This window comes from Nicotiana tabacum, chromosome 5, assembly GCF_000715075.1.
Source record: "Nicotiana tabacum cultivar K326 chromosome 5, ASM71507v2, whole genome shotgun sequence".
Lineage (NCBI taxonomy): Eukaryota > Viridiplantae > Streptophyta > Magnoliopsida > Solanales > Solanaceae > Nicotiana > Nicotiana tabacum.
Window position 1 is genome coordinate 54151050 of NC_134084.1, and position 16235 is coordinate 54167284.

General features: G+C 41.6%; 1 protein-coding gene across 1 annotated transcript; it reads right to left on the minus strand.

Moving 5' to 3' along the window:
• Nucleotides 1-351: 351 nt before the first annotated feature.
• LOC107768830 (protein TORNADO 2) lies at nt 352-2274 on the minus strand. The gene is made up of 2 exons (XM_016587981.2): nt 1626-2274; nt 352-910 (listed from the first exon to the last, which is right to left on the minus strand). Exons 1-2 carry the CDS (start codon nt 2121-2123, stop codon nt 593-595), a joined length of 816 nt encoding a protein of 271 aa, XP_016443467.1. The 5' UTR covers nt 2124-2274; the 3' UTR covers nt 352-592.
• Between the last annotated feature and the right edge of the window lie 13961 nt (nt 2275-16235).

Sequence of the window (16235 nt, forward strand, 5' to 3'; positions counted from 1 at the left end):
AACTATGCTACTTAGTATGGAATAAAAGTTTATCTTGCTTGCCAAAAAAAACAAGAGAGTGCCCCACATAGGACAACCGATCTCTCTCTATTCCCTTTTCAATGGATTTTTTTTCTCTCGAATAAATTGAAAATATCAGCTTTCGGCGCCTTCCGTAAATGATGTTAAGCTGTTCTTGTCCGTAATTCGTGATTCATCATTTCTCTCAGCGCCATGAAAGTCAATTTTCACAGACCAAATAGTCAAGGTATCATTCCCAATGCCTTTAGGTGAAAAGAAAATTCAATATATATGGGAAAAAAAATTTAATTTTTTTTTAAAATTAAATTTTCACAACATGAAAAATCTTAATTAGTTAGTCCCAATATCCAATCTTTTCATGTTTTACAAACTCAATACAGAACTAAAATCACACAATAGAAGTTTCACATATTTCACTAGCTATTATTCTAATACATCAAACTTAAATAACCCGCTTGCATTTTAAATACTAATGCAAAAAATCCTTAGATAGTATACATTACATATGATGAGGCTAATTCTGAATTCACCTACTCAAAACCCTAAATCGGTCTCTTTTAATTAATTCAGCTTAAGTATCGGCATAACCTTGCTTGTACTTGCGGAATATTTCTTCAGTTTTGGCATTTCTAAAAGCACAGCACCCAATTAAATAAACCCAAATCAATCCAACAAGAGTTATCAGCAGAATTATATCTGCCCTCCTCCATTCTTTCTTCAAATTAGCTAACAATCCAGCTTTGCAAGAATCACAAGAGTAGCAAAGTTGTGTTTGATCATTGTTCCATTGCAAGCAATCCATATCTGCAACATTGTTTATAGGGCTAATCCAATATGTTGGGTTCACAAATGTGTACCCACATTGTGTTGGTGGCTTACAGCACCCTGACTGCAAAAAGAGAAAATACGTGAAGAATGCCTAAAAGGAATTTAGTTCCAAGGCATATTACCACATGGAAAAGGAAGAAGATTCTTGTGTCTTTTAAGTAAAACTTGCTTGCTTTTGTTAATTCTTGTCTATTCTTTATGTATACTAGTTTGATGTTGGAATCACTCCAGGTATAATCACAGTTGAGAAGGTTTTTCCTTTAAGGAAAGAAAGCTTCCCTTTAATTATAAGAATTTACAATGCTTTCCTTAATACAAGGAAAACGACAACTTCAACTACACTTCCACACAAATCAATTTGTCGCCGACTTTGTAAATCCTTACTTTGATGCTATTAAGGTCCACACCTAAACTCTGAACAAAATATGATTACAAAATATTAATTTTACTAGCCAGCATTAGAATTTTTATTTTTATATTTTCTACTCGCATATAAATTTTTAACTAACAGAATAGAACCCTCCTAGCAAATAATATTGGACTTAAAATAAACATACTAGCATGACTAATTAATTTAGAATACGGAGCTACTACCTACTTTATTTTTCAATCAATTCTAAGGGAGCAAAGCTAGGAAACAAATATTAAATCTCCATAAGAAAAAAATAAAACTGTTTCCATTTTCCTTTTTATATTAAACCAAGAAATCTCATGTGCTACCTTTTATATGAGTTTGAAAAATCAGAAAAGCATGAATTCATTCAAGAAAAACTTACCTGCAAAGGGCTAAGAGGAGCATTAAAGAAATCTTGAGCCATGCGATAACTTTGATTCAACTGAGCACACATTGTTGTGGAGCTAAGGCAACTTCTTATTCTATCCCATTTGTAAGAAGTTTGAACTCTCCTTCTAATCCAGCCCGAATAGTCATCAAGATGGTATTCCAAATAAGCCCTACTTGGTTCCATATGGCCTGAACCTCTAATAGTGACCATGTAAATAAAAACTACCAAACATGCAAGCAAAACTATGAGAATGAGCATAGCAATGAGGTAGAAAATGAGCAGTGCTGGAATCCTCCAAAACCCTCCAATAAAACCAGCAAGAGCGACAACTAAAATGACAACTCCTAAGATAATAACTGGCCATTGTAGAATCTTGACACAAGAGTTGTCAGTCTCCATTGCTAGCCAAATTCCAGCACCAATCACTGGAATTGACAATAGCATGGCTACAAAGTTGATGCACCCTATGACATTATTACTTAATGCCATTTTCTTTCTTGCTTGTTTTTTTCGTTCTCTAAAGATTTTGAGAAAGGAATTTGAAAGATTGGGAGAGATGGATACTGTAGAAGATAAGAGAACTTGATATCTAGGGTAAGTTACTTTTTGTTCCTTACCTTGGATTAATGAAATTAGTAATGGTTTTTATAATAAAGAAGGGGTAATTTAATCTTTTTGGGTCCAAATGTCTCAATCACTTTAGTGCTACTTTTTCAAAAGGGGTACAGGTTGTAAAGAAAACAAAAGTGAAGGAAAAGAAGAACTCGTACAGTGCATAGGATGTCCCCACATTTCTAATATTCCAAGGTTGCATCTACACTAAGATTCTTTAATTTGCCTTTAATTTCTTTTTTCATTTATTTTAATTTATTTTCTCCGGAGGAGAGCTATTTTGCAAAAGAAGTAGGAACATATTGTTGGAAAATTAGTGATATCTCAAAAAATAATGTGTTTGAACTATTTTTTCTGATATTTGAAGTATTATTTACATCTACTTGTTATTTAGTAAATTATTTTACATTTAATAGAATCAAGCTAGCTGTCATCTAGCCGTTACGTAGCCGTTGGAGCAACTCCTAGATAAACATGGTCTTTGGAGAGCTAAAGACATACTTTCTAATACAACTTTTCGAATCATCTTTTCCTCTTATATGTTGGATTTCTTTCTTGAGTTTTCTGCTAGTTATGTTCCTAGTTTAAAAACTGGAAGAGCTTGTTGAATCTTAGGGGGTACGCCTAATTTCATTTATCACTGTATGAGCGAAATATCCTTAAGGACAATAAATTTGACACGTCCTTGACACGCCTCTAAAAATAAGATGCCACAAAAGAAAATCTCTGTCATATTTAAGCCTACAATTATCAAAAAGGGAAGTAGGAAAATGAGCCAACCTTTTATAAACACTAGTGTAAGGCAGGATACTATGAAAACAATTATGGAGGAAAGTTTGAATCTTGTTGTAGAGGTACATTAGAGTGTTGAAGGTGCAAGAAAAAAATTAAAAGAGGTTGAGACATCAACCAAAAACACAATCGGGGCCAATACAAATGAGGCAATCCAGGACACGGAGAGTGTTAACAAGGGGGAACAAGCTGATAATGAAAACCAGGAGGCACGAGATACTATTTCTGATTCTAGTAGCCTGCCATCAGAAGTTAAAAATCACCCTGGTATTAATCTTGTGGTTCATTCGGAGGGTGACACATTAGAAAAAAAGAAAATAGGATCATCTGCCGACATTGATAATGGGAACAATGATCAACATGTTACAGTTTAGTCAATAAGTTGTGAGCATACATTCAACAGGCAACCAGATGATCCAGCTCATACTCACATGAGAGAGGTAGTTAACAAAGAAGGAATATTTCCTACAGAAAGAGGCAGAAGCAGAACTAGGAAAACAGAAAAAAATGACAAGAACAAAAATAATCCTTTCTTGAGGGGAAGGAGTCAAAATTGATCATTTTCTATATTATTCCATGATTAATACAATCATATAGAATATAAGAGGAGTGAGATCACAAAAAGCCATTCGCAGGCTCAAAAATCTTTGTATTATCAACAAAACTAATTTCGCAGCTATTATGGAACCTTTCTCTAATAAAGACAAGATTCAAGGTTACATGAGATTCCTGGGATTTCATCACTGTCAAGCGAACATAAATGGACAAATTTGGTGTTTCTGGAAACAAAATTGTCAAGCTAAGGAAGATCAACAAATTACTCTGCAAATCAAACATGATATGATTGATAATGAATTATGTTACTCTGTGGTTTATGCAAAATGTACAGCTACGGAGAGGAAAGACCTATGGAGTAGTCTGGAAAATATATATCCTTTGGTTAATGGTCCATGGTGTGTTGGAGGGGATTTTAATATCATCATAGATCCAGATGAAAAATTAGGTGGTATGCCTCATAGATTATACAAAAGCTTTGATTTCATTAGTTGAATGGAGAATTGTGAATTGGTTGATCTGGGGTTTCTAGGCCCGAAATACACATGGTGCAATAATTGGAGATCAAGTAAAAGGGTGTGGAAGAGACTAGATAGAATTTTCATCAATGATCAATGGGCCCAAACTTTACAAACCAACATTGTCAGGCATTTGACTAGAACTGGATCTGACATAGGCCATTGTTGATGAATAATAGCAATAACAATGTTCACACTATTAGCTACTTTAGATTTCTGAACTTCTGGACTCAACAACCTAATTTTTATCCTATATATATATATATATATATATATATATATATATATATATATAGCCTCTCGGGCAAGCCTCTCAGTCACTCGAGACTCAACTCTCATCAATTAGCTTTCATACTCAGCACTCACGCTCAATAGGTACCTTATAATAACCGTTGTGGCGTGCAGCCCGATCCATAAATATATAGTCGACTGTGCTCACTGGGGGTGTGCAGACTCCGAAGGGGCTCCTACAGCCCAAGCCCTATATTGATGTGGTGTGCAGCCCGATCCATATATATATATATATATATATATATATATATATATATATATATATATATATATATATATATCTGCGGCGTGCAACCCGATCCATAAATACATAATCCTCACAACCAGGACTTTGGCCTCTCTTAGTCATCAACCTCACAATCAGGCCCTCGGCCTCTCTCTCAGTCATCAACCTTACAAGCCACTTAGGCTATCAGTAAAACAGGGTGCTCAGCCCAAAATATTATTTTTATGCATCAAAGGAATAATAAATACTGAGTTATGAAATCAATAAAGACATAACATGAATTAGTGCAGGTCTTAAGTCAAAACAGTGAGGAAATAATAAGAAAAAGCCCTTAAGGGTCCAAACAACTTGGCACGAGGCCCAAATATGGCATTAAGCCCAAAAAAATAGTAATATTTTTCAAAAGACAAGTGTATCAAATAGTTTTCAGGCAAATACACAACTTAAAAGTTGCTACAAGATGGACCAAGTCACAATCCCGAATGGTCCATGCCCCCACGCTTGTCATCTAGCGTGTGCATTACCTCAATATAGTGAAACAAAGTAAAATCTGGGGTTTCATAACCTCTGAACAAGATTTACAATCATCACTTACCTTAAATCGGATGAACATCTACCCCGCGATGCTCTTGCCGCTCGACTCGGCCTCAAATAACCCCGAATCTATCCAAAATCAAAAACATATCATCAATACATGCCAAAGGGACAAAGCCCACACGAATATTATCAAATTAAACTCAAAATCCCAAAATTGGCCAAACCCGACCCCCGAGCCCATGTCTCGGAGTTTGATAAAAATCACAACACTAGAATCCTTATCCATCCACGAGTCTATACATACCAAGATCATCAAAATCAGACCTCAAATGGCCTCTCAAATCCCCAATTTAGCTCTCTAATTTCAAGCCCTAATTTCCCAATTTCTTCTCTAATTTTCCAACTAGTTTCATGATTAAACAATGGAATAATCACTATAAACACAAGATACAAAGCCCAAGTAGCTCACCTCTCGGGAAACACTTGATTCCCTCTTGAAGTCACAGCTTGGAGCTCCAAAATCGACCAAAAATGGTGGAAGAATGACCAAAATTCACGAAGTCCACAATATATACTTTCTGCCCAGAGGTACCGCATCTGCGGTCAAAATGTCGCTTCTGCGACACCTCACCTGCGAAAATCCATCGCAGGTGCGGTTCCCACTTATGCCCTCTGAAACCGCTTCTGCGATCACAATACCGCACTTGCGGTCTCGCAGGTGCGCTCCACTATCCGCACCTGCGCCTCCGGCCTCAACTTTTTAATGTCCCGCATCCGTGATTCATCTTCCACATATGCGATCATCGCAACTGTGGTTCCCTCTCCGCAGGTGTAGAAATATTAGAAGTAGCAACTTCAGCTGCCTTATTCCTCATCCAAGCTCTCCGTTAACCATCCGAAATCATCCCAAGTAATAATATGAACAAGTCACATATCACCATTCAAACTTATTCCAACCTTCAAACACTCAAAACAATATCAAAACATTAAATCACCCTCGAATTCAAGCCTAAGGATTTCCAAACTTCCGAATTTCGCAAACGATGCCAAAACCTATCAAACCTCGTTCGAAAAACCTGAAATTTTGCATACACATCACAAATGACACAACAAACCTACTCCAATTTCTGGAATCCCATTCCGACCCCCATATCAAAATTTCCACTACCGACCAGAAAACACCAAATTTTTAATTTCACCAATTCAAGCCTAAGTCTACCACGGACCTCCAAAATACATTCCGAACATGCTCTTAAGTCCAAAATCACCCAACGGAGCTAACCAAATCATAAAAATTCAAATCTGATATCGAATACTAAGAAGTCAAGAATTGGTCAAACCTTTCAAATTTAAAGCTTCAAGCTAAGAATTATTCTTCCATATCTATTCCTATTAACCTAAAAACCACACCCGACGATTTACATAAGTCATAATACATCATACGGGGCTAGTCATGCCCGAGAACTGGTGAGCAAAGTACAAATGCGTCACGACCCAAATCGGAGAGCCGTAACGGGCACCCAATGCCTTACCCAACCGAGTACCAACGAAACATATCTTTCTTATCATACTATCATAGGTAAATGGGTCGGAAGGGCCGTCATGATATAATCAGAATAAAACATAAGGGAACACTTGACATAGGACGACCCAACATGTAATACAACTTATACATGTGACATACGGTCCTATAAGACCAAAATGAACACTCGTACTGTGAACATAGGCCGACATTGCCATACAATCTTACATATACATGATATCTGTCTACAAGCCTCTAAGAGTACATACACATCATAAAGGTCGGGACAATGCCCCGCCTTACCAATCAATACATGTCCAAATCATATTGACCAAATAGGCAACTCCGAAGCAAGTGGAGTGTACCAACACCTTCTGCAGAGCAGATAGCCAACTAGAAGGACTGTCAATGTAACGACCCGACTGGTCATTTTGCTTTCTAGAACCTTGTTCCCTTAAATAAAACTTGCCACAATTGCTTTGACTAATTTACAACCTGCGGGGATGGTTGGTTCGGGATTTGGAAGAGTTTAGGTTGAAATATGCTCATTTGACTCCTTAGGATTTTCTTAAAAGACTAAGTTTGACTTTGGTCAACATTTTTAGCAAACAGATCCGGATTCGTATTTTTACGGTCCCGGAGGGTCCGTAGGAAAATATGGGACCTAGGAGTATGCCCGAAATTGAATTCCGAGGTCCCTAGCCCGAGTAATAAATTTTTATTAGAAATTGTTAAACTGAAATTCTAAGGATTTAAAGAAAACTAATTAATGATTGATTCCATTGGTATCCGGATCGTATGTTGGTTCTATAGCCCAAAACAGGTCCGATATATCATTTAAGACTTGCCCGCAAAATTTGGTGTCAATCCGAGTAGTTTTAGGGCGTTTCGGCTCGTTAGAGGAAAATTAAGAACTTGAAGTTCATAAGTTTGATTCATTTGGTTTTAGGGGGTGATTCTTAGATTTAGCGTAGTTTCAGGCGTTCAAAAGATTTGAGTAGGTCTGTCTCATGATTTCAGACTAGTCGGTATGTTCGGGCAGGGCCCGGGAGCCCCGAGCGTCAAACAGATGAGGCTCGAGTGAAGTAGGGAATCTGGAGAAGTGCTGAAGCATCTGCTTCTGTCATAACCACACCTGCAGTTGGTCGACCACAGGTCTGAAACCGCAGAAGCGGTCGTAGCCTCGCAGATGCGACCCAGAGCTGGCCAGGCCAAACCACAGAAGCAGCTCCCTAGCCGCAAAAGCGTCTACGCAGATGTGGGTTTCAGACCGCATAAGCGGTCCCAGCCTTTTTAGCCAATTCCGCAGATGCGGTCTCCTCCCGCAGATGCGGTCCCTTAACCACATATGGGGAAACTGCTGAAGCAGTGAGCTTCATTTAAGTCGAGCTCCAACCATTTTTGACCATTTGACACTCGGGTATTGTGCGATTTTGGAGCTCTTGAGAAGGGATTTCCACATATCATCGTGAGGTAAGTTCATCCCCCTTATTTCTAAGTTTAACACTCGATTTTTGGGTAGATTAGCACCTTAAGATTTGGAGAAATCAAGGGGTCAGAGCTAGACCTAGGGTTTTAATAAAACATAGATTTTACCACGAAATTGGTTATGAAATGAATTAAAAATCATATATTATTGATCCTTAGGTTATAGAGAACAACTTCCGTCAAAAAATTTAGGAATCCGGACACGTGGGCCCGGGGTGGGATTCTAGGAAACTTGTGCTAAAGGTTGGGAAAGTGCTTAAATAACTAGAATTTGATCTTGTGAGTTTATATTGAGTAGTTCCTACCTCATTTAACTAGTTTGGGATCGTTCAGCTCCGAATTGAGGGCTTGGGCTCGTTCTTGGTATTGGAAGTGCACTTTGGAGCGAGGTGAGTCTCCTTTCTAACCTTGTACGAGGGAATCGTCCCCATAGGTGTAATAATTGAATTAATTGCCATTATATGCGGAGGCTACGTACGCACTAGGTGACGAGTGTCCGTGCGTAGCTACTATTATGTTAAGTCCGGGTAGTATAGGACCCGAAAGAATGCTCTATGTGATATTCTTGTAACATGATGATAAATTAGGATTCGTAAAAATTATGTTGAATAAGGTAAATGAGTCTAGTAAGAGGAACCTTATCTGCTTGGTTTTTTAAAAGAGAATTTGAATATTCCTGTGAATAACTACTCCTCAGATATACATTATTGTTTGCTTTTTGATGAGTTTATTATATTTGACCGCGTCGCACGTATGATTCGCGAGCGGGGTAATAGATGTATCTATGGTTCGCACCGTTCAACCCTCGGCAGTGCACAATTTACTTTTATGTTGGATCGGGCCGTACGTCCCTCGGTGTTACTTGTGCATGCTTTACTTAGTATTTTTCTGTGGACTGAGCTTCGTATATGCCTTGGAACATGAATGGATACTCATGATATTATTTGGAAAAAGAATTGTTGTTCCTTGCCATGATATGTTATTTAATTGTGCTACCCATGCTTAGTATAAATTCTTTCTCATATTATTTGACCCTAGTAAGTATCAAGTCGACCTCTTGTCTCTACTTCTTCAAGATTAGACGGGATACTTACTGGGTACATATTGTTTATGTACTCATACTACATTTCTGTACTTAATTATATAGGATTTGAGGCAGGCGTCTCTGGTTATCAGTCTGGAGCGCATCCCTGGGCGGATTTCGAGACTTCTACGGTGAGTTGCTTCCCTTTCCATGCTGTTCAACAGGCTGAAGGAGTCTCTCTTATGTATTTTTGCTGTCTATTCTGTTTCGGACAGTAGGATAGTGTGATTCTTTTATATATTCTACTAGTTGCCCACAGCTTGTGACACCAGGTCTTGGCACACATATTAGTAGACTATTATTTTTTATTGTATAATTATTAATGGATGTTGCATATTATCACTAGCTTTTAATTGCAGATTAAGAAAAATGTTGTAACTATTTTGGTAATAAAATAAGAATTTACTAATACTTCCGCGTGGCTTGCCTGACAACGGTGTTGGGCGCCATCATGACCTATTATGGAAAATGGGTCATGACAACATGGTATCAGAGCACTAGGTTCACGTAGGTCTCACAATTCATTGGCAAACCTAATAGAGTCTTGTGGATCGGTACGGAGACGTATCTATGTATCTTCGAGAGGCTATAAGGTGTTAGGAAAAACTACTCTTTATTCATTTTCTATCATGCAGTGGTTGTTATACTAAATTTACCTCTTCTATTCTCTCACAGATGGTGAGGACACACAAGGTTGATGTTCCAGACCTGGGCGGAGCTGCTCCCCCCGTTGCTAGCGGCCGAGGTAGGGACCGGGGGAGGGCACCGGCCCCGAGGTAAGGGACAAGGGCGTCTTAGAGTTATCCCAGTAGTACCACCAGCAGATCCCGCGGGAGATCCTATCATCGAGAAGCAGGGTAAGGTGCCCGCAGCTGAGCCTACCCCGACGGACTTTATGACAACACCGGGATTCCAGAAGGTCATGGGCCGTATACTGCTATTCATGGATTCTATGACTCAGGTTGGTTTATTCCCAGCAAATCCAGCTATATCACAGGCTGGAGGGGGAGCACATACCCCTACTACTCAGGCTCCTAGACATGCAGCTGCAGTGTATCAGACTTTGGGTGCACTACCAGCAGATGGGGCCCATCCAGTTGTTGTAGTGGCGCCCCAGCCCAAACCAGTTGCGGACGGGTGACCTGCAGAAGTTGTTGGACAGATGGACTAGACTTAACCCTCCTATCTTTGAGGGTGAGCATCATGAGGATGCCCAGGACTTCATAGATAGGTGTAGGGATAAACCGCACAACATGAGGATATTGGAGTTGTATGGGCTTGACTTCACTACTTTCAGCTAGAGGGCATGGCCCGTAGATGGTGGTAGTCTTATGTTCTTGGCAGGACAACAGGTTCCCCTCCCCTCACTTGGGGTCAGTTTACACAGTTATTCTTGGATAGGTATATTCCACCCTCTAAGAGGGAAGAGCTGCGGTACCAGTTTGAGCATCTTGAGCAGGGTCAGATGTTTGTGACCGATTATGAGGTGATGTTTTCTGAGTTGTCTCGCCATACACTCATGATACTTCCCACAGATGCAGAGAGAGTGCGGAGATTTGTTGCAGGGTTGCACCCCGGTATTCGAGCTAGTATGGCCCGAGAGGTGGAGATAGGTACTGAGTACTAGCTAGTGGTAGAGATTGCTCGCAGGATTGAGGGGTATCGCTAGAGGCATAGAGAGCAGATTCAGCAGGATAAGAGGGACCGATTTTTGGGAGAGTTCAGAGGCACCCCAGTTAGGGGTAGAGGTCACTTTGGGAAGGGTCAGCCCAGCAGACCCCCGTATTCAGCACCACCACCCCCCTCCCCGATGTGCTCTAGTGAGACCTTATTTCAGTGCGATGCCAGAGAGTTCATAACGCCCACCAGTTATTCAGGGTTCCTCCGGCGGGTATTCTAGTTATTGGGATTCTTCTAGTGCTCACTTCAGTGCCATTCTAGAGAGTTCATATTGCCCACCATCCATCAGGGTTCCTCCAATGGGTATTCGGGTCAGCAGGCTCAAACTTCAGGGCAGCAGGCTATGGTACTGAGAGTGTGCTACGAGTGTGGAGATCCGGGTCACATGAAGAAGACCTGCCCCAGACTTCGGGGCAAGGCAGTGCAGCAGGGTCAGCAGCCTATGATTTGAGCAGCGGCTGCCCCGCCACCTAAAGGTGGAGGGCAGACTGGCAGGGGCCGTCCTAGAGGTGGAGGCTAGGGAGAGGTCAGCCAGATATTGCTCAGTCAGGTGGAGGCCAGCCAGCCGACGCTCCAACCAGATTCTTTGCCCTTCCGGCTAGGCCAGATGCATTATCCTTAGATGCCATCATCACATGTATTATTTCCATTGGTTGTAGAGATGATTCAGTATTATTTGATCCAGGGTCTACTTATTCATATGTATCATCTCTGTTTGCTCGTTTCCTGGTTATTTCTCCTGAGCCTTTGGGCATTCTGATTCATGTGTCCACCCCTGTGGGCAATTCTGTGGTTGTTGATCGGATCTACCTGTCCTGTGTGGTCACATACTATGGTTTCAAGACTAGAGCGGATCTCCTATTGCTTGACATGATCGACTTTGAGGTCATCTTGGGCATGGATTGGTTATCTCCATATCACACCGTCTTAGATTGCCATGCCAAGACTATATCATTAGCGATGCCAGGGTTACCGATGATGGAGTAGAAGGGTTCCACAGTTGATACATCTAGTTGGGTTATCTCTTTTCTGAAGGCTCGGCAAATGGTCGAGAAGGGGTGTTTGACATATTTGGCTTACGTTTGGGATACTACCGAAGAGTCTCCGATGATTGATTCAGTTCCAGTAGTTCGAGAGTTCACCGATGTGTTTCCTTCTAATCTTCCTGGCATGCCACCGAATCATGATATTGATTTCTGTAGTGATATGGCTCTAGGCACCCAGCCTATATCTATCCCACTGTACCATATGGCTCCCAAAGAGTTGAAGGAATTGAAGGAGCAGCTTGAGGAGTTGTTAGCAACGGGGTTTGTTAGGCCCAGTATATCACCTTGGGGTGCACCAGTGTTGTTTGTGAAGAAGAAGGATGGGATTATGCGGATGTACATTGATTACTGCTAGTTGAACAAAGTCACCATCAAGAACAAGTATACGTTGCCTCGTATCGATGACTTGTTTGACCAGTTTCGCGGTGCTAGGGTGTTCTCCAAAATTTAATTGAGGTCATGGTATGATCAGCTGAAGATTCGGGACTCGAATGTTCCGAAGACTGCATTCCAGACTAGATATGGCGATTATGAGTTCCTGGTGATGTCCTTTGGCTTGACTAATGCCCCAACAACATTCATGGACTTGATGAATAGGGTATTCAGGCCTTACATTGATTCATTTGTCGTCATCTTCATTGACGACATCTTGATATACTCCCATAGCCTGGGGGAGACAAGCAGCATTTGAGAGTAGTGCGTCAGACCTTACGAGAGTAGAAGCTATATGCTAAGTTCTCTAAGTGTGAGTTCTGGCGGGAGTCAGTGGCATTCTTGGGGCATATTGTGTTAGGAGAGGGTATTAAAGTGGATCCCAAGAAGATTGAGGCAGTTCAGAGTTGGCCATGCCCTACCTTAGTGACTGAGATTAGGAGTTTCCTGAGGTTAGTAGGTTATTACAGACGATTAGTGCAGGGCTTTTCATCTATTGCATCACCACTGACTAGATTGACCCAGAAGGGTGCTCTTTTCCATTGGTCCGATGATTGTGAGGCGAGTTTTCAGAAGGTCAAGACAGCCTTGACTATAGCACCAGTTCTTGTGTTGCCTTCTTGTTTAGGGATGTATACGGTGTATTATGATGCTTCGCGCATTGGATTGGGGTGTGTATTAATGCAGGAGGGGCGAGTTATTGCCTATGCTTCGCGCTAGCTGAAGGTTCATGAGAAGAATTATCCTGTGCACAATCTAGAGTTGGCCGTGATCGTTCATGCTCTTAAGATATAAAGGCATTATCTGTATGGGGTGTCATGTGAGGTTTATAAGGATCATCGCAGCTTACAGCATTTGTTCAAATAGAGGAATCTTAATTTAAGGCAGCGCAGGTGGCTTGAGTTACTAAAGGATTATGACATCACCATTCTTTATCATCTGGGCAAGGCAAATGTGGTCGTAGATGACTTAAGCAGAAAGGCAGAGAGTATGGGTAGCTTGGCATTCATTCCAGCAGAGGAGAGAACACTAGCTTTAGCCATTCAATCCATGGCTAACAGACTTGTAAGGTTGGACATTTCGGAGCCCAGCCGAGTCCTTACGTGTTTTGTTGCTTAGTCTTCATTATTGGGGTAGATCAAGGATCGGCAGTTTGATGATCCACATTTGGCAGTTCTTAGAGAGACGGTGCTTCAGGGAGGTGCCAAGGAGGTTTCTATTGGAAAAGATGGTATTTTGCGGCTCCAGGGTCATCTATGTGTTCCTAATATTGATGGTCTGAGGGAGAGGATACTCGAGGAGGCACACAGTTTGCGGTATTCCATTCATCTAGGAGCTATAAAGATGTATCGTGACTTGAGGCAGCATTACTGGTGGTAGAGGATGAAGAAAGACATAGTAGAGTATGTGGCTAGGTGTTTGAATTGCCATCAGGTCAAGTATGAACACTAGAGGCCGGGTGGCCTACTTCAGTAGATGCCTATACCAGAGTGGAAGTGGGAGCGCATCACCGTGGATTTCATAGTTGGGTTGCCACGGACTTTGCGGAAGTTTGATACAGTATGGGTCATTATTGACAGGAAGACCAAGTCGGCCCACTTTATTCCAGTGGCGACTACTTATATAGCAGAGAGGTATGCTCAGATTTACATTCAGGAGATAGTCCAGTTGCATGGTGTGCCTGTTTCCATCATATCAGATAGAGGCCCTCAGTTTACTTCCCATTTCTGGAGTGCTGTTCAGAGTGATTCAGGGACCCGTGTAGAGCTCAGCACAACATTCCATCCTCAGACCGATGGACAGTCGGAGCGGATAGTTCAGATCTTGGAGGACATTATTAGAGCAAGTGTGATTGACTTTAGAGGGTAGTGGGATCAGTTCTTGCCTTTGGCAGAGTTTGCGTACAACAACAGCTATTAGTCCAGCATAGAGATGGCTCCATACGAGGCTTTATATGGTCGACGTTATCGTTCTCCTATCAGGTGGTTTGAGCCCGGTGAGGCTAAGTTATACGGTACAGATTTGGTACAAGATGCCTTGGACAAGGTAAAGTTGATCCAGGAGAGGCTTCGCACAGCTCAGTATAGACAGAAGAGTTACACGGATCTGAAGGCGCGTGTGTGTCGTTTATGGTTGGCGAGAAGGTCCTCTTGAAAGTCTCGCCAATGAAGGGTGTCATGAGATTCGGAAAGAAGGGCAAGCTGAGCCCGAGGTTTATTGGCCCATTTGAGGTGTTGAGGCGAGTTGGGGAGGTTGTTTACGAGCTTGCTTTACCCCCCAGCTTATCAAAGTTCATCTAGTTTTTCATGTATCGATGCTTCGGAAGTATGATGCCGACTTTTCCAATGTGTTAGACTTCAGTACTATTCAACTGGATGAGAGTTTGGGTTATGAGGAGGAGCCAGTTGCCATTATTGATAGACAGGATCACCAGTTGAGATCCAGGAGAATTTCTGTGGTGAGGGTCCAGTGGAGGGGCCAACCAGTCAAGGAGGCGAACAGGGAGTCCGAGGAGGACATGCGGAACAGTTATCCACATTTATTCAGCAAATCAGGTACTTTTCTATGTTCATTCGAGGACGAACATTTGTTTAAGAGGTGGAGAATGTAACGACCCGACTGGTCGTTTTGCTTTCTATAATCCAGTTCCCTTAAATAAAACTTCCCACGCTTGCTTTGACTAATTTACGACCTGCGGGGATGGTTGATTCGGTATTTGGACGAGTTTGGGTTGAAATATGCTCATTTGACTCCTTAGGATTTTCTTAAAAGGTTAAGTTTGACTTTGGTCAACATTTTTAGTAAACGGACCCAGATTTGTATTTTGACAGTCCCGTAGGGTCCATAGGAAATTATAGGACCTAGGCGTATGCTCGGAATCGAATTCCGAGGTCCCTAGCCCGAGTAATGAATTTTTATTAGAAATTGTTAAACTGATATTCTACGAATTTAACGAAAACTAATTAATGATTGGTTCCATGGGTATCAGGCTCGTATGCTGGTTTCGGAGACCGGTATAGGTCCGGTATATCATTTAAGACTTGCCCACAAAATTTGGTGTCAATCCGAGTAGTTTTAGGGTGTTTCGGCTCGTTAGAGGAAAATTAAGAACTTGAAGTTCATAAGTTTGATTCATTTGGTTTTAAGGGTGATTCTTAGATTTAGCTTAGTTTCAGGCATTCCAAAGGTTCGAGTAGGTCTGTCTCGTGATTTCAGACTTGTCGATATGTTCGGGTGGGGCCCGGAGCCCCGAGGGTCAAATGGACGAGGCTCGAGTGAAGTTGGAATTTGGAGAAGTGCTGAAGCATCTGCTTCTATCATAACTGCACCTGCGGTTGGTCGATAACAGGTGTGAGACCGTAGAAGTGGTCCTAGTCTCGCAGATGCGGCGCGGAGCTGGCCAGGCCAAACTACAGAAGTGGCTCCCTAGCTGCAGAAACGTCTACATAGATGCGGCTTCTAGACCGCAGAAGTGGTCCCAGCCCTTTTAGCCAATTCCGCAGATGCGGTCTCCTCTCATAGATGTGGGACCGCAGATGTGGTCCCCTGACCGTAGATGCAGAAACTTCTGAAGCAGTGAGCTTCATTTAAGTCGAGCTCCAGCCATTTTTGACCATTTGGCACTTGGGTATTGAGCGATTTTGGAGCTCTTGAGAAGGGATTTCCACATAGCATGGTGAGGTATGTTCATCCCCCTTATTTCTAAGTTTAACACTCGAGTTTTGGGTTGGTTAACACCTAAAGATTTGGAGAAATCAAGGGGTTAGAGCTAGACCTAGGGTTTTAATAAAACTTAGATTTTACACCGAAATTGGTTA

Excerpts from the sequence above, each read along its gene's own strand:
- LOC107768830 (XM_016587981.2), bottom strand. The coding sequence starts at position 2,123 with ATGGCATTAAGTAATAATGTCATAGGGTGCATCAACTTTGTAGCCATG. Across the intron at positions 911-1,625 it reads CTCCTCTTAGCCCTTTGCAG|TCAGGGTGCTGTAAGCCACC; the intron begins GTAAGTTTTTCT and ends CTCTTTTTGCAG.